An 18,954-nucleotide genomic window follows, 5' to 3' on the forward strand; every position below is an offset into this window, starting at 1 on the left:
TCTGTGGGTATAACAAATGAAGGCAGTTTTCCCTCTCTAAATCTATTAGTAGCAAATAGTTCAGCAGTTAGTGGTGTGCCTGCCTGAGCTCCTTTTCCCTCCAAGCCTGAGTGTTGATTCGTCCATCCTTGACTTAGTCCAGGCAGCCCAGCTGCCATGAATTCCTGATTGTAGTGGTTGTGTTTTGTTCAGAAGATGACATTTCATAGGCTTTCTTCCTATTTTCCCACTCTTACAGCCTTTCCTTCCCCTTAACTGCAATGTTCCCCAACCTTAGAGAGGAGGCTAAAGTTGTTTTGAGCTGTGCACTCATCTATCACTTATTCTCATCGCCATGTGCTGAGTGAGTCCATGGATTCACCACTGTTCACCTGAGGGAGGCTTCTTTGATTAAGGCTGAATTTTCTGTGAATATAAGCATAAATATTTAGAAGGCAGCTTGAGGCTATGTCAGTTCATTTCTCCCCTAGGGCTATGATCTTCCCCCATCATAGTTTTGTGACTGTTTACAGTACCAGGCTTATATTCTGTCCTGTGAAGGAAGTCTTAAGTCTAGTCAGAGAGCAGTTAGCTACTACCGTAAGAGTAGGCTGCTATTCATAAGTGGGCACATCCTGCTTAACTGGGCAATCAAAAACATAGGATTCACAACTAGATAAATAAGGCCATTGCTGCTTTTTCTCCCCCAGCAGCTGTGTAGCACCTTCAGGGACTGTGAAAGTTAGCTAGCAGGGAGGACTGTTCCAGCTAAACTCCAGCTTGATTTCTTTATATCATGAATATAAGGTGTGTGGTGTCTTCTGTAACAGGGTGTTACCATTTAGCTCTAGTGGGCACCCAAGAGGAATGGCAAGAGCCTGTATTGCTTAGGGACTTCTGGGGCACTAGCGTTTTTGTATAAAACCTGGCAGCTTCTGGGATCAGCTTTTCCTAGCCATGCAGGGTATCCCCCTTCAACCCCTGCCCCCCCCCCCCAAAAAAAACAAATAAATTTGGTTACAAGATAGGTATCTTAGGGTTTTTATTACTGTGAAGAGACACCATGAGCATGACAAATCTTACAAGGAAAACATTTAATTGGAGTGGCTTGCTTGCAATTTCAGAGGTTCCGTCAATTATCATCTTGGCAGAACATGGCATTGTGCAGGCAGATGTAATACTGGAGGAGTAGCTGAGAGTCCTATATTTTGCAGGCAACAGGAAGTCAACTGAGACACTGGCCAGTATCCTGAGCATAGGAAACTTCAAAGCCCACCCCCACAGTGACACACTTTTCCAACAAGGCCATACCCTCTCTCACAAAGCCACACTTCCTAACAATGCCACTCCCTGTGAGATTAGGGCCAATTATATTCAGACTGCTATATTCTACTAACAAGCCAGCATTCTTCCATGGTCTCTATCAGCTCCTGCCTCTGGGTTCCAACCCTGCTTGAGTTCCTGTCTGACCTCCTTCCAATGATGTGGAAGTATAAATTAAATAAACCCTTTCCTCCCCAAGTAGCATTTTGGTCATGATGTTTTGGCAAGCAATAGAAACCCTAAGACAGTAGGTTTTTATAGGTCTCTGATTTGGTTAGTTCCCCCTCCCCCATCATGTTTCTCTTGCTTAAGTCTTTCTAGCACCAGTAATTCCCCCTCTGCTTTTGTATTATTTACATTTTACTGCCTCCTCCTTTAAGGCATTTCCCTCCCAATGCCTCTTTGTTTACTTTTCTTTGCTGGAGGCAGGGGAGTTTTGAGACAGGGTTTGTCTTAGTAGCTTTGTAGACCATGCTGGCCTCTGCAGTACCACCGCAGGTCCCAATGCCTCTTTGTAATTTCCTAGTCCCAGCTGCTCTAGAGCTCACTATGTAGACCAGGCTGGCCTCAAACTCAGAGAGATACTCCTGCCTCTTTCTCCTGAGTGCAGGGATTAAAGGTATGGGCTACCACCTCCGGCCTGACACGTGCAGACTTAGCGTTTGGAAGCTAGAGTCTACATGAAGGAGATTTTTTTTTTTTTTTTTTTGTGCCTAGTCTAATTCTCTTAGTATAATTTTCTGTGCTTTCATCCAGTTGCCTGCAAATTTTGTAATTTCATTTTATTTAGACCTGAATAAGAGTCCATTGTGTGTATGTTCCATATTTCCATTATCCATTCATTAGTTGATAGACATGCAGGCCTTTTCTATTTCCAGATATTTCGAATAGAGCAACAGTGAACTTGGATGAGCAAAATAGTAACTTATAGTAGGTTATATATCCAGGAGAAGAATACCTGGATCACATGTAGTTCTGCCTCTGGCTTTTTGAGTAATCTCCACACTGATTTTCATAGTGTCTGTACCAGTTTACATTCCCACCAAGAGTGACTTCTTGTCAGCCTTTGTTAGTGATTTCTTTTCTTTCCTTGTCTTCTTTCTCTCTCCCTCAACCCCTCCCTGTCTCCCCTCTCCCCTTTTGTAGAAACAGGGTTTCTCTAGGTAGCCTCTTCTGTCCTGGAACTTGCTCTGTAGACCAGGCTGGCTTTGAACTCAGAGTTCCACCTGCCTTTGCCTCCCAAGTACTGGGATTAAAGGTGTGCTCGGCCACTGTCCAGTTGTTAATGATTTCTTGATGACAGCCATACTGAATGGGTGAGATGGAACCTCAAAGTGGTTAACAATGTTGAAAACATTTTATTTGCCATTCATATTCTTCTCTTGAGAATTTACTTTCAGGTCTTTTTTTAAATATAATTTTTGTTTTATGTTAATGAGTGTTTAGCCTACACATATGTGCACCATATGGGTTCCTAGTACTCAAGGAGGTCAGAAGAGGGTATTTAATTCTTTGGAACTGGAGTTACAAACTATTGTGAGGTGCTGGGAACTGAACCTGGGTCCTCTGCAAAAGCCACAGTTGCTCTTAACTACTTAGCTGTCTTAGTAATTGTTCTTTTGCTGAGATAAAACACCATGACCAAGGCAACTTGTAGAATAAAGCATTTAATTGGCAGTTTGCTTGTGTTTCAGAGGGTTAGTACATGAGCATCATAGCAGGGAACACAGTTGGCAGGCGGGCAGGCAGGCATGGTACTTGATCAGTATTTGATACACGATCAGTTTTTGAGATCATTTAACGTCTGATTGGAAAATTGTAGGCAGACAGAGAAAAACTGGGTTTTGTGTGGCTTTTGAAAAGCCATTTAGAATCATGAAATACAGATTTCATTTTCCTTGACAGAAAGGGTACAGTCATTTTTTATTGATTCTATCGTTTTATTTTCCAAAGTTTTAGTCTCTTAAATTGGGGTTGTTTTCATTTACTGACACTTTTGAAGGTTAATTTAGAAGAAGGGCAAATAATACCTACCTTTAAGTGTCAATTTACATTTAAATGTTAAGATGATATGTGTGGCACATGTAAAAGTTCATAGGCTGGGCAGTCTTTATAAACATTAGTAGTTACCACTGTTAGAGAAGGAGTCCTCTCTGTCCTTCTTTCTCCTACCTTTCATTCTTCCACCTTTTTCCTAGGGGCAGCCAGTGTTACCAGTTACCAGCTCACTTGTGTATTTTACCCATTTTTTTTCAACATTTGCTTATGTTTATATTCATAGACCATATTGTGTTTTTGTGTTGACACTTTGCCTAATTTTTGCCCTCACTAGTATAAATTTCTTCTTTATTTATTTTTCTCTTTTTCTGTTTTCAGTGGAAGAAAGCAGAGGAGAAACTGGAGCGGGAACTTCGGGAAGCTGAAGCTTCGGAGAGCACCGAGAGAAAGCTGAAGCTGGTGAGCAGCTCCATTCTGTCATACTCCCGGAGTGATTTTAATTATAATTTGTTTCAACTTAAAGTTAGATCATTTTGGTTTATTTCGTGAATCTTAGGTAGATGGTGTTCATGACATATAAGAAAGTGCAATGTGATGCATGCCAGGGAAAAGAAAGTTGTGATTATTCTAACTCTCAGAGAGAGCTGCCAGAGAGTTCTAAGGTGTTCTTGTCTCCTTTCTCTGACAGCACACAGAGACTCTGAACATAGTGTTTGTGACCTACTTCAGAATATTGAAGAAGGCCCAGAGGTCACCTCTTCTGCCAGCGGTTCTAGAAGGTCTTGCCAAGTAAGGGCTGTGTAGATGACTGAACCCTTTAGATGTAAATACATATTGGCAACATAGCTTTGACTCTCAGAGTGTCCCCTGATGCTGTCCTAATGCTCTTCTCCACTTCTCATTCCTTTCGATTCTGCCCCCTTTCCTTGTGGGCCTTTTGCTTTCCTCATTTCAAATTTTTTATAATTTCTCATTTTTTCTTTCTGCTTAATATGTTTCTGGCATCCCTAAGGTTCAGCTCTCAGTTCTTGATTTTGTTTTGTTTTATTTGTGTTCATGTGTGCCTGTGCACCATGAAATGAAAACCCTTTCTCATTTTAAATTCTGGTTAATAATGCCACATTGTTTCCCACAAGATTGGTAGCAACAGGTGTGGAATCTCTGACTTTTTTGTTCAGAGGTTTATACAGCTTTAACAGACTTCTGTACCTGATGTTTGCTAGTGTACATCTAGTAGCTGAGAAGATTCCTGAACTCTGCTGCCTAAGTTGTTTCAGAAATAGAGGCCCAGGGCAGTCAAGTAATGCAACGTAGCGTCACATAGTCATAGTAGCAGAACTTTAGTCACCACCACTCCAACAGGTTTTCCATTTTATTTTCAAGCGGTCATAGTGTCCATAGTCCCAGGTTAAAGACCAGGGATCAAACCTGAGACCTCGTATGTGTACCAACTGTAGCTCTCTCAACCCCAAAAGTCCATGTTCTTATAAATGGCTGAATCCTTTCATCCTTTCTCTCTCTCTCTCTCTCTCTCTCTCTCTCTCTCTCTCTCTCTCTCTGTTTTTAGAGACAGGGTTTTTCTGTGTAACATCTCTGGCTGTCCTGGAACTCATTCTGTAGACCAAGTTGGCCTTGAACTCACAGAGGTCCACCTGCCTCTGCCTCCTAAGTGCTGGAATTAAAGGCGTGTGCCACCACTGCCCAACAGAATCCTTTCTTTTTTCTGCTTTCTGTTTCCTGAGAGCTTATTTCTGCTGACTCCTTATGATTTGTAGAAACTTAATGCATTTAGTTAGGGCAGTTGTTTGCTCTTGGTAACTTGTTTCTCAGGATATCATATTTTTTTTACTGAGGCCTCATTTATTCCTACCAAGTATAACATTCAGCCATGTGAAGAATTGTGTAAAAGGTCAGTTTGAATTAAGTGAAAGCTGTCAGTGATCACTTATTTCCATTATGACTAACAACTTGAAATGAGTAATATTTAAAATACAATTTTAAAGTCAAGCTATTTTTACTTGCTTTATTTCTGCTTTTGGATTATTTAGTAACTAAGTTTTATTTGATTCTAGGTTTGCACATCTTATAAATGTGGAATTTTTTGATGATTTATTAGTGGTTCTTCATACCCTCATTGAGTCTGGTGTAAGTAACTCCACCAGTGAATTACTTTTTAAAGATATAAATGGCAACTGTCATTCTCATTTATTATTATTATTTTTTAAGGACCTGAGTTATCAAGAAAGTCTTCACTGTGTTCAAACTGCTTTTCATATTCTTTCTGGGCAAGGTGAGTTACGGTCTTAGGTTTTATTTGCTTTGTCACTGAAGACTGTAATTTAACCTAATTGTGTTTGTTGTCATCTCAAAGGTGATGTTCTAAATATCGACCCGATGAAATTCTATACACATCTCTACAAAACGTTGTTTAAATTACATGCAGGTATGTTTTTAGAAGATACTTGTTTGGTACATATGTATAATATGTTATGATCATAATTGTAGCCGACGAGAAATAGGATCTGGTGCATAAAAATGCTGACATGCTCTTGCCATGAACCTGTTAATGTTATGTAAGATGTGGGGTTGAAAGAACATTTGGGGTTGACAGGAAATGCTTCCTAGAGCATCTCTAAGTATTGCTCTACTGACTAGAAGATGGTTTGCAGCAGGTGTGAGAATTCATTTTGTGGATTTTCTGGGGTTTAGAAGGTTGTATAGTGAAAACAATGAGAACGACACTGAAGGACGTCTGTTTTAGGTGCTACCAACGATGGTATTGAGATTGTACTCCACTGCCTTGATGTCATGCTAAGCAAGCGCAGAAAGCAGGTTTCTCATCAGCGAGCTCTTGCCTTCATCAAGCGCCTTTGTACGCTTGCTCTGCAGGTTCTTCCAAATTCAAGCATTGGCCTTTTAGCAACTACCAGAATACTGATGCATGTAAGTAGTGGTGTGAAGAAGTAGAGCCGAGTTCCCTTTCACCTGAATAGTTACCATTATTACTCAATTCATTCATACCCAGGTGCAGTAGTTTTCATGCCTACAGTTATGCTAATGTGAGAGGACAGCTCAAGCCCAGGAGTTTTAAGCCAGCTTGAACAGCAGACTGAGAGCCTGTCTTTCTCTTTGAATCAGGATCTCACTGTGTAGTTCTGACTGGCCGGGAACTAGCTATGCAGGCCAGCCTGGCCTCAGACTCACAAACATCCAATGCTTTTGCCTCCCAGGTGGTGGGATTAAAGGCATGTGGCACCAGCATAGTGAGATTACATTTCTTTTAAAAGGGGGGAAAAAAGAAATCCACATTTGTAATAAAATCAGGTGCTAATTTTCATCACCTGGTATCTGTCATTACTGTCCTGTGTAAGGAAGGGCCTGCACTACACACAAACAGCATTTGTTGTCATGGAAAGGAGATGATGTGAATTATGCAATATACTGTTTTCAGATTGTATAATGATAGACATTTTATGTTTTTAATGATTAAAGCTTTTTCATTCTTTAGCAAACACAATTCTTACAGTGCACCTGACATTGTTGCAAGCACTTCACAAACAATTAGTTTTTATAACTCAGCTAGCTCTAGCAATTCTTACCTGTCCTGCTTCATAGCTGGGACAAGGGTGAAGAGGAGGGAAGTGACTCAACGCAGCCACAGTGCTGATGAACTGTAAAAGTGGAGTGGCCAGCGCGCTCTAGTTACTGCCCAGCCTGCGGCCGCTTGCACTGTACTCAATAAACTATTGTGAGTTAAGAAACAGGTAGAAGTGGGAGTCACACTCATGGCTTGGCTTTTTTATGCTTCTTTGTTTTTAATGAATATAGAAATTGCTCTTATAAATGATGCTGTAGATATTTCTATCTTAAAGTGAGATTGGAAGGTGGGAAGAATATACCATCTTTGCAGATTTGGTAAATCTTTCCAAACCAAGACATTGTTTCGTGATACAGATGCAAATTATTTCTCATTAACACATAACTCATTAACATTAAAACTGCAAATTTAAATACAAGTATAGGTCAGTTACATTCTTTGAACTAACTTAGTTAATTCTTCACTTTAATGTGATGTTTTTGCAGACTTTTCCCAGAACGGATCTGTTGCTTGATAACGAGTCTCAGGGCAGTGGGGTGTTCCTGCCTGAGCTGGAGGAGCCAGAGTACTGTAACGCCCAGAACACCGCGTTGTGGGAGCTGCATGCACTTCGGGTAAGGGCCCTTCTCCCCTCTTTCCTCCACTCCCCTCTCCCCACTTGCCCTTTTCTTCCTTCCTCTCATCATTTTTTGTGAATGAGCAATGTGTTTTCACCTTTTCCTCAAGTATTATTGCCAGAGTGCTCATGAATGTGTTCTGGAACCTTGCTTTAACCCTATATTCCTTAAGCTGTTGAGTGTATTTTCTAAAACAGGAGAGTGGTGGTAATTTTATAATGAGTTTATGGAGATTTATTGAAGGCTCCCTAACACTGTTCAGAAAAAAAAAGGAGATTTATTTACTTATTTATTATTTGTTCATTATTTATTAATTTTTTTGGGGGGGTTTCAAGGCAAGGTTTCTCTGTGGCTTTGGGGGCTCTTGTAGACTAGGCTGGTCTGGAACTCACAGAGATCTGCCTGCCTCTGCCTCCCGAGTGCTGGGATTAAAGGCATGCGCCACTACCACACGCCTAAAAAGAGAATTTATTATCAAGCACATATATACTGTATTGAATCGTGTCCAAGGAGGTTTGGTAGACTCCATTGCAAAGTAGCTTCACCTACAGTGCCAGAATCCTATAGTGAGGCCAGCATTAGAGTGAGCCTTATAGAAACTGTGGTAAATTTTTTACTATTTTTATTTTTTACTATGAAATGAAACTGTCTTTTGGTAGTTCTCTTTATGCTGTTAACTTGGTCATTTCACAGATGTTTATTTATTTATTTATTTTTTACATTGTTTTGTGGATGAGTGTTTTGTCTGCATGTGTGTCTCTGTACCGTGTTTATACAGTGCTCATGGAGACAAAAGAGGGCATTGGTTCCTCTTGGAATTAGCTCCCATATGGGTTCTGGGAATCCAACCCTGCTCCTCTGGAAGGGCAGTCAGTGCTCTTACCACTAAGCCATCTCTCCAAATATGTATTTAATCCTGAAACAAAGGTAGTACTCTGCTTTATGTTTTGAGACAGGGACTCTCCATGTAACCCTGGCCGCCCAAGAACTCAGAGATCTCTGTGAGACCTCTGTCTCCCAAGTGGTGATACTAAGGATGTGCTTCACCACACCTGGCTAGTAATACTCTTTTAGACTTTTTAAAAGTTTACTTTTTGAAAACTAAAGTATAATTACATCATTTCTCCCTTCCCTTTTATCTCTCCATCCCTTCTCAAGTCCATCTCTCCTAGCTCCCTCTCAAATTAATGTTTTCTTCCTTTGTTTATATATACACATATATTTAATTGTTTACATATTTATATCATGTATATATATATACACACATGTATATACATACACTTGTATATATACATACACACATACATACACAAATTATATTTAATATAAATGTATAAATACATGCACATACATAAATACAACTTGCCAAGACTGTTTATTGTTGCTTTATGGGCTGACCTCTTGGTATTGGATAACCAGTTAAAGGGATCAACCCTGGGAAAGACTTAACTCTCCCACTCTCTGTGTTCCTTAGTTACCCGTAGTTCTTTGCCTAGGAGTAGGGCCCTTGTCAGAGTCCCCTTCCACATTAGCCTGTCTCTTGGATGCTGTCCTTGTTCAGATCTTGTTAAGGCAGCCAGCCATACTGTTGAAGTACAAAGGGTGAAGCTTCCCTGTCATTTGTAGGAGACGTAATCTCACAGCAATTTCCTGGTCTAAAGGTGATGAATGTGTGTGTTTTGAATGATTTGTGTAAATGTTTCTGTTTTTTGTTTGTTTGTTTGTTTGTTTTTATAGTTGTAAAATAAGCTGTGGCTTGTGTTTTTGAAAGTACTGACCTGTGAATGTTTCTTTTCCTCTTCAGAGACATTACCATCCTGTTGTGCAAAGATTTGCAGTTCACCTACTTGCTGGGGCACCGTCTGAAGGCTCCGAGGCCCTCAAGCCTGAGCTGAGCCGAAGGTAGCCTTTGACAGTGCATTGCTTTATGTTTCTGCTTTTTGAGACAGGTTCTCACTATGTCACCTTGGCTGGCCTGAAACTCAGATATCCACTGGATTTTGCCTCCCAAGGCTATAACTAAAAACATGTGTCACCTGGCCTGTTTTTGTTTTGTTTTGTTTTTTGTGTTTGGAATCAAACACAAAGAACCAATTTCTATTCTAAGACTTAAAATACCCTGAATCTGGTCTTTGTCCTTTTATACTCTGTGTGTGTGTGTGTGTGTGTGTGTGTGTGTGTGTGTGTGTGTGTGTGTGTGTGTGTGTGTGTGTGCGCGCGCGCGCGCGCGCGCGCGTACATACTTGTGTACAGGAGCTTAGGGAGGCTAGGGGTCAGATTGTGTGTTGTTCCTCTGAAGCCATCCACCTTATATTTTTGAGACAGGATCTAGACTTGCCGGCCATCGAACCCTTGCTATCCTGATTCTCAGTCTTTCCAGTTTAGGATTACAAATAAGTACATCTGATTTCCTTCCTTCCTTCTTTCCTTCCTTCCTTCCTTCCTTCCTTCCTTCCTTCCTTCCTTCCTTCCTTCCTTCCTTCCTTTTAAAGGTAATGACTAGGATTGAACTCACGTTCTCATGCTTGCATGATAAGTACTTTAGCAACTAGCTATCTGCCCAGCCCCAGGCTTTTCTTTTCTTTTTTTTTATAAGCCCATAGATTTCTTTAATTTAGATACCATATGATTGTAGGCTACTAATTTCATACTGTTCTTAAATTCTGAACAAAAATGGAAGAAATTCGTATTTTTGTTTGATTGAGACGGGGTCCATGGAGCCCAGGGTGGCCACGTTTCTGTATGATGACCTTACACTCTTGATCCTCTTCACTCCACCTCCCAAGCACTTGGGATTACAGGTGTGCACCACTATGCCTGACTAGTTGTGACCTTTTAAGATCGGAAGAATTCACTTAAAGTTCACTTTTCATGTTTGTCTTTAAATACTGGATTTGGTAATTTCATTACCAAATTGAAAAAAAACTTTTTAGATTCATTTATGTGTATGAGTGTTTTGCCTACACATATGTCTCTGCACCACGTGTGTGCTGGGTGCTCCATTGGGTCAAAAAAGTACATCAGATTCCCTGAAACTGGAGTTGCAATGGTTTCGAATTGAACCTGGTCCTCTGCAAGAGCAAGTGCTCTTAACCACTGAGCCATCTCTCTCTTCAACCCCTATTTTGTACTTTTAAATTGCCAATATAGTTAGCTGCTGTGCCCTCCAAATGAGGCTCAGCATTGCTGTTTTCTATGAGCCCTTTGTGGAAAAAAGAGTTAATGTTTGGTCAGAAATACTGAGGCTGCCTTTTCTTTTTCACAGCTTCCCATGTCTGCCACTAGCCTTGCTCCTTTTCTTTTCCTTTCCTTTCCTTTCCTTTCCTTTCCTTTCCTTTCCTTTCCTTTCCTTTCCTTTCCTTTCCTTTCCTTTCCTTTCCTTTCCTTTCCTTTCTTTTTTTCTTTTTTCTTTTCGCATTGCAAGGAACATAAGCAAAGACCTGGCATGTGCTGGGTAAGCACTGCTCATTGAGTCACAGCCTCACTGACTCCTAACATTGGACTTTTAAAAAAAGGGAAAAGAGTACATTCTTTTTTGGTGATGTTGCTTGGGGTTTTTTGGTGGTATTGTTTGGGGTTTTTTGTTTGTTTGTTTGTTTGCTTGTGTTTGGGAGTTTTCCTGTAGCTTTGGAGCCTGTCCTGGAACTCGCTCTGTAGACCAGGCTGGTCTCAGACTGATGGAGAGATCCACCTGCCTCTGCCTCCCCAGTGCTGGGATTAAAGGCCTTTGCCACCAAGCCTGGCTAGTTTGTATCTCAAATGAATGAACTGAATGGTTGAATGTTTGATATTATTCTTCAGATACAGTGTAGCTCTTAGAGTTATAAAATAATGGTGTTATCTTTACATATCTTATATTTTTTAAAACTATAGATCTGCAGTTGAACTTTTTGAGGCTTACAGCATGGCAGCAATGACATTCAACCCTCCTGTTGAACCTTCAAACTCCAAAAAGAAGGTATGTGATAACTTTTTTAAATAGAGGGAATATCAGTGTGTCAGTTCAACTCTGCCAGTTTTCTTTTTTCTCCTTTTTTTGAGACAGAGTATTGCTTTATAATCCAGGCTGACCTCGAATTTATTATTGTCTTGCCTTAGCCTCCCATGAATTGAGACTTACAGGTATTGACCACAAAGGCCTGGCTCTAGGAGTTGAGAGTGGGTTGGATGCATGGGGCTGAAATTCTAGAGATGGTTGGTGAGACTTTCATTTAGTGTAGGGTACATCTGAGATCTGACTGGATAGCTCTCATTACTCTATTTCTTTTTTGTTGTTTTTGTTTGTTTGTTTTGAGACAGAGTTTCACTGTGTATAGCTCTGGCTGGTCTGGAACTCACTTTTTCCTTGAACTCACAGAAGATCCACCTGCCTCTGCCTCCCAAATGCTGAGAGTAAAGGATTATTGTGCCACCACCATCTGGCACAATGTGACCAGTTTTAACTGTTAATTTTAATATTTTTTCCAGGATAAACTTTTACAAGGGGACTCATTTTTGAATGAAGATTTAAATCAACTAATCAAAAGATATTGCAATGAAGTTACTACTGAGATACCACTGGATTTCACCAAATGTTTGAAAACATCTGTACAGTAGTACAAAGGTGAAGAGTCAGTGGACTGTCTTATATATCTGTATGTGTCTGTGCAGCTACACGAGGGCCTTTTTCTTTGTGTTGAAGGAAAACTTCCTAAGGATGACTATAGGATGACTGAAGCAGAGCCCACAGAAGACACTGCTGTTGGTTTGCTGTTTATGGCTTGCTTTTATGTACAGCCCCGGCCAACTTGCTCAGGAGTGGCACTGTCCACTATGGGCTGGGCCCTACCACATTAGTCACTAATTCTATAAATGCCCTACAGACATGCCCACAGGCAAGTCTGATGGAGGCAGTTCTTCAATTAAGGTTCCCTCTTCATGGGTGACTTTAGTGTATGTCAAGTTGACAAAAACTAAACAAGACGATTTTTAAATCCTCTTTACAAGTAAATATTGTTATTGCAGCATCATAAATGAAAGCAAATAATACATAGATTTTGTAAAGATTTTTTAAAAATTAGCTTAAGATTTAGACTCTTGTTCATTGGCTGTTGTTGAATGATACTCATAAGGAATAAGCAAATCTGACCTTTAAAAAGGAATGGGTATTGGGGGGGTGGGAGGGGCGGGGAGCACTCAGGAGGCAGAGGCAGACAGATCTTTGAGAGTTCAGAGCCAGTCTGGTCTAAAGAGTGAGTTCCAGGACAGCCAGAACTGTTACAACAAGAAACTCTGTGTCAAAGAAACAAAACAAAAAACCAACAAGGAGGACAGATGAGTGCACTTATGATTAGTTTCAAAGAAAGTTTGGATGAGATTCTAGACTCTGAAGTTGTGTTTATTTTTTTTACATGAGAGTGATGGGGGGAAGTTGCTCAGTAGGACAAAAACAGGTCTGAGAATTCCATTGTGCTGTAGGGACATTGGTTCCCTACAAATAGTAAAGTGTTTTTCTTCTATATTCTTACAGATAAAAACTGTACATGCCTATATAGAGAGTTATAAAGCACTATTTTATATCATAGCCATTGGCATATTGTAGAGATGATTTATAAAATGTGTACATAAATATTTTCTGCTACTAATAGTTGAATAAAGTAGCTTCCTTTTGTACTGCATAGTCTTGTGAGTTTTTGATTGTTTTTTATTGTTAGTGAAAAGCAGTTCAGCTAAATAGACTGTTAATTCAACAGTCAATCCTCTGGGACTTAGAGCTCTTTCCTCATGAAGATGTGAAAAAATTCCCTTACTGTCCTGCAGAGTAAGGAACAGTGACTCCTTTTGAGAATTCAGCTGGGTGTGTGGGTGTCTGGACAGAGACAGGTTGACAGCTATTGGAGGAGAGAGCAATGGGAGACAATTAACTAGCTGGATTTGAATATGTGAGTTTTTTGTTTTTTGTTTTTTTCCCTCGAGACAGTGTTTCTCTGTGGCTTTGGAAGCTGTCCTGGAACTAGCTCTTGTAGACCAACCAGGCTGGTCTCAAAATCACAGAGATCCTCCTGCCTCTGCCTCCCGAGTGCTGGGACTAAAGGCGTGTGCCACTGCTGTCTGGCATGAGCATATTCTTTTATTGAGTTCCAGAAGTAAAAGTAAGTCTATTTTGTTTTGTTTTGTTTTTGTTTTTGTTTTTCTTTTTTCTTAATTCAGCGTCTCGCCTTATAGCTTGGGCAGTCCTGGAACTCAGAGATATGCCTGCCTCTGCCTGGGATTAAAGGCATGCACCACCATACCCAGCCTAAAAATATTTCTGGAGCTACATTTTTAAGGTTTTATTGTTTTTTTTGTTTTGAGACAGGGTCTCTTTGTGTAGTCCTAGCTGTCCTGGAACTCCCTATATAGACCAGGCCAGCCTTGAATTCACAGAGAGGCTCTTGGCTCTGCTGCCAGCTACCACACCCAGCTAAGGCTTGATTATTGATGATGAGAAAATGTATGGTTCATCATAGAAGCCCCAGTGTTTGAATAATAATAAAAAAAAAATCCAGGAATGTTAGAAATATTTGTACAACCCAAAGATCTGTCTGTATGCCATAAGTCAATTATTTCTTTTTTTTTTTTTTTTTTTTTGAAATTTAAAGAAAAAATTTATTGAAGATCTGAAAAACAACTCCTACAAGATTGACTTTTCCATAAAACTGTAGCTACACGATGCATTGCGTCTATAATGTTAAAACGTGCATTAGACACAAATACAAAAACCATGAAACAAGCCACCATTTTTTAACAATTAAGCAAAGATAAAATACCTAAGGAACAACATGGATGACTTGCAAAGGATGGGCTCTTTAAGCACCATTAAAAAAAAAAAGAGCACAGATGGATGAGTGTTCAGTTATATACACTGAAGTGAACCTTTGGCACTAGGAATCAGAGCATTTTGTCATAGAGCATTAACACATATTATAAAAGTGCGTAGTGTCAAAGGAACAGAACCACCAGCATTCAAAAGCAGCTTTGTCAACTAGGCAATAAAACACTCTACAGCATGTCTCTCTGTTGTCCATCACTGAATACACTGGTAGAAACTTTGAAATGAAAAGAAAGAAGAAAAGGAGCACTGACTCCTTTTATTTTCTCTGTTTAAATCAAACAGAAAACAAACATCAATTGTTATACACTAATGGTCTTCAAAGTACAGCATTTGTACAAGAGAAGGACTAAGAATCAAACTGTTTACAGAGATCCAAGCACGAGTGAGAGAGAGAGAGAGAGAGAGAGAGCGTGAGCACGCCCCTCACACGGCTTTCCGATGGTACTCAGGAGGAGCCACTTCATAATCACTGGCACTGAACAAAGTTGCAGAATTCTTCGCCAGGTACTTGAGGAAATCATGTAGATAGTTCAGTAATAAAGCAAGGCTTTTCTCATCTAGAGGTGTATAGGCCAACATCGCTCCAATTCGCACAAATAATCTCAGTAAATGTGGTGCTCCATACACCTGGGACATGGGTGCATCAGGGTGATCTGCAAGAATCTCAGCATACTGTGGTCTCTCAAATTTGTAGAGTAGCTGAGTGCCCAGCATTACATTGAAGTACTCCTTTATCCCTGCCACAACCTCATTAACAGCATACTCCTTATTATCTGTATTTCCTCGAGATTTCTTATAGTTTGCATAATCCTCCAAAATGGAATCCACATTCTTCTTGGCAGGAAGATAAAAAAGCTGTTTTTGTCTGGTGATCAAGTCCCAGTCATCCACAAGCCATGGTTTCAGCTCTTCCGGGATCTTTACTTTAACTTCAACTCTGTTCATGAATGTTTCTTCATTTTCAACAGTTGGATCTACCCGGGCTCTTTTCTTCCTAGGAGGCTGAGGTGTCTCACTGGTACTGCCACCATCTCCATTTCCGGGTGTTTTCTGCTTGGTCTTTTTTGTTTTCACTTCAACATTTTTCTGTTGCAGACCAGATGTCTTCTTTCCCGGAGCAGCCCCTCTCATCTTGCCCTCTGCATACTGTTCCTGATTGGCCTTTTGAAGCTCTCGCTGTTTCTGCAAATTGGTGTCCACATATTTGAGGACTCGGCTTTCTGGAACCCATTCATCCCAATTTTTATTCCAACCACTGTAATGGATAAAGTATTTCACTTGTTTGTCCTTTATGGCAACCTTTACACACTTTGCTTCATAGAGAAGAGGCCCATGAAAGCACAGCACTCTCTCACCCTCCTGGAATTTGGGCTTCGGGTCCTGCTTGGGCGCCATTTATAAGTGATTCGCCGCCTCCTCCTTCTCCCACCACCCCCGACTACCGCCCCCTACTCTCTACCCCACCCAACTTAGCGTCAGAAAACCGTCAATTATTTCTAACATGGATATATTTATATTTTATTTTGGCAGCAACAACATCTATAAGTGAAAAGTCAGTTTTAAAATAGGAATTGAACCGCCACCCGGCTAGCTCGGTTGGTAGAGCATGAGACTTAAAATAGGAATTGACTGATTGGGTATTTCATGACCATTTTACACTTGTCAGTTTCTTGTCACAGTTGGACCATAACTCTATACAGTTAGCATTCAGATAGTCCATCGAAATTGAGGGTGAACTATATGTGTACATTACCTTTTTCATGTAGCCTTGTGTTTCCTTTCTGGAGATAAGTATTACAGGCACTAGTAATCCAGGCACGTGTACATATACCTTGAGGATTAGATTAAGGTACAGCCTTAATTATTGTTGAAGACAGGGCTGGGGCACCTACTGTGCACTACGCATTTAATAGTCAAGTGGGATAGTGGGAACAAAACAGCCTTGATGCTCCATGATCTTTGATGCCAAGTCAGGTAATTCACACTATTTAAAAATGCAGTATTCCAAAGTTCATTGTCAGAAAGAATTATTTCCAGGTTCAGAGGCTGTCATCTGAATTATTTCCATTTCAGAGTATGTGTTCAGTCAAAGAGATGTCAGAGTATCTTCATAATGGAGGTTCAGAATGTGTTTAAAAGCCAGCTACTTAACAAACTCTTGTCAGAAATCTTTAGCTTTTGGTTACTTGTAGGAAAAGATGGCAGAGAATATGTAAGTTAACTGTGGGTCCTGGGAGGGATGAGAAAGGTCCGGACTTTGTCCAAGGGGTTGCTGTATGATCACTTGGAGACTCTGTGCTCTCCTTTTCTGGCCTTGGTGCTTTTGAGAGAGGGGCAATTGTAAAGGGGTTAAAAGTACACCTTGTGGTTACTTTCCTGGGGGCTGCATCTTTATTTTTTATTTTTTTATTTTTGTTTTTCAAGATAGGGTTTCTTTGTAGCTTCTGAAGCCTGTCCTGGAACTCGCTTTGTAGACCAAGCTGGCCTCGAACTCACAGAGATCCACCTGCCTCTGCCTCCCGAGTGCTGGGATTAAAGGTGTGCGCCACCACCACTCAGCTAGGAGGGCTGCATTTTACTTTGCCAAATACAGTATCTCCAAAACCTTATTCTTTATTGGCAGGAGAGAGTAGCTTTTCATGGAGCTTTGTGTTTTAGAGTTAATTTTAGAGCCCTTATGTTTTCAGTACCAAGCCTTCAGTATCTGCATAGATATTGGAAGGGAACTGGAAGGGGAAGAAAAATTTTGAAAAGACCTAGCATATATTATCCTGGGCCTTCATGAGCCATCAATACCTCCAGAGCCATCAAGATGGGAAGCCTTTAAGGAAACAGGTTTGATTAAAACAAGGCACTTGTAACTCCACTTTGATTGAGTTGAGGCTCCATATTGATTTTCAGGAGACTCTGTAAACTTGTGCTTATGCTATGGATGACTGAATCGAAGAGGCCTTACCTCAGGAGAGTATTTCTGCCCGGATCCTTACCACCCAATTCCCAGACACTTTGTGGTATTCTTATCTTGACAAATAATGAGTTGTCAATGGACAGGTGATTGAGAGGAAGAGCATCTCTGTCACCTCCCTACCAAGTATCATGCTTGCTTCTTACTCTAATTCTTTATTGCCAGATAGTTTTTCTTTATAAATTGGGCTGCTAACTTTGACATGGTTCAAGTTGAGGGCACGAGATCCTTGGTCACACAGGTAAGCACTAGGGAAACCAGGAAAGTTGAACATTCAGACTTATCAAAGCCAGGAGATGCTTACCTGTTTTCTACCCAGGATGCTGGAAATGGATGTAGTTTACAATCTTTGGCTTTGCCTGGCTCCCCCAGACTATTATGTTTGTTCATCCCAGACTCTCCCTCTGTAGACCTTAAGCACTGCTTCTCAGTCTGTAAAACCCAACAGCCAAAGTAACTTCAGTGTTATCTTAGGCCCAAGCCAGTCTTGACCCCCATGGGCTATTATGCTTACTTCAGTCATCCCCCCTAGACCTTATGTTGACCATGTGTCAACCCATCTTTATAGAAGAAGCTGTATGTAAAGAGTTTCAGTGTAAACATGTCTTAATTGTGGTACACACAGGATTGAGTGAATTGTCATAAGGAATTGTTTTTTTACTAAAATAGTGCTGTGCTTAAACATGGCTAAAATAAACTCTCTGGTGTCAGAGTATGGAAGTTTGAACCAGCCCAGCTAAGTTGTGATGAACCTGGTTTCCTTCTAGCCTCTCGCAGATTGTTTCTCTGCAGGCCATAAGTCTTAGCAGGATCCCACATTGGAACATTTAAAAAAAAAAAATTGCAATACAACCAGCCTGCATATTTAGTTCTCTTTCATACCAATTTTACTGATTAAGAGTTTGCTATCCAGATTTCTTCTATCCTAAAGAATAAAAAATGGTGGTGAGGATAGTTAGTCATCCTAATTCATCATGAATAAGATTAATTTAAGTCATTTGATAGACTGGTGTCCCCATGTAATTCAGATAAGCTTTCAGTCAGAACTTAGTATTTCTGGAAAACACCAGACTGTGCTAGTCAGCTGTAATGCATTCATGTACCTTACAGTGATAGTATGATAAATGGTGGACTGCTGTGTGTGGTTCATGGGACATAACCATGATCCTATAATGTTCTAATGAAGCTAAAAAACAAAAACCTGGTTGCTTAGTGACACTGTAGCTATCTTAGCTTGTGTAAGTCTATTCTGACATTCGTACAACAATGAGATTCCCTAATAACACATTTCTCAGAATGTATCCCCATCATTAAGGGGGCACATTCCTATAATGAACTGTTTATATTTTTAAAATTTTTATTTTATTTATTATTATGTGCACAAATGTATGTATATATGATGTGGGGGGCACATATGGAGGCAGAGGATAGTTTTGTGGAATCGGTTTTCTCCTTTTACTTTTCTATTGGTCTGGGATCAAACTGAGGTCATTAGGTTTGTATAGCCTTTATTCTCTGGGCCATCTCACTGGTCCTATTTACATTTTTAATCCATGTGTCCTGCCTAAAATTTCAAATCCCAATTTTAATAGTATGCATCCTTTAACCTAAATTGGGATTC

General features: G+C 40.3%; 2 protein-coding genes across 2 annotated transcripts in view; one reads left to right on the top strand and one right to left on the bottom strand.

Moving 5' to 3' along the window:
- Noc3l (NOC3 like DNA replication regulator) overlaps positions 1–12,408 on the top strand; it is a 29,072-nt gene extending 16,664 nt beyond the window's left edge. The window contains 10 exon segments of the mRNA NM_001244292.1: positions 3,679–3,759; positions 3,989–4,089; positions 5,373–5,445; positions 5,527–5,590; positions 5,672–5,743; positions 6,062–6,243; positions 7,384–7,512; positions 9,320–9,417; positions 11,389–11,473; positions 11,983–12,408. Of these exon segments, the coding sequence (NP_001231221.1) occupies positions 3,679–3,759; positions 3,989–4,089; positions 5,373–5,445; positions 5,527–5,590; positions 5,672–5,743; positions 6,062–6,243; positions 7,384–7,512; positions 9,320–9,417; positions 11,389–11,473; positions 11,983–12,111 (1,014 nt within the window). The 3' untranslated portion in view covers positions 12,112–12,408.
- A 1,720-nt stretch (positions 12,409–14,128) lies between these two features.
- On the bottom strand, positions 14,129–15,816 carry LOC113834833 (mortality factor 4-like protein 1). Its single transcript, XM_027407430.2, has one exon. It carries the CDS (start codon positions 15,761–15,763, stop codon positions 14,792–14,794), a length of 972 nt encoding a protein of 323 aa, XP_027263231.1. The 5' UTR covers positions 15,764–15,816; the 3' UTR covers positions 14,129–14,791.
- Positions 15,817–18,954: the final 3,138 nt, after the last annotated feature.

Source organism: Cricetulus griseus, chromosome 3 (genome assembly GCF_003668045.3).
Source record: "Cricetulus griseus strain 17A/GY chromosome 3, alternate assembly CriGri-PICRH-1.0, whole genome shotgun sequence".
In the NCBI taxonomy this organism is placed as follows: domain Eukaryota; kingdom Metazoa; phylum Chordata; class Mammalia; order Rodentia; family Cricetidae; genus Cricetulus; species Cricetulus griseus.

Excerpts from the sequence above, each read along its gene's own strand:
- LOC113834833 (XM_027407430.2), bottom strand. The coding sequence starts at position 15,763 with ATGGCGCCCAAGCAGGACCCGAAGCCCAAATTCCAGGAGGGTGAGAGA.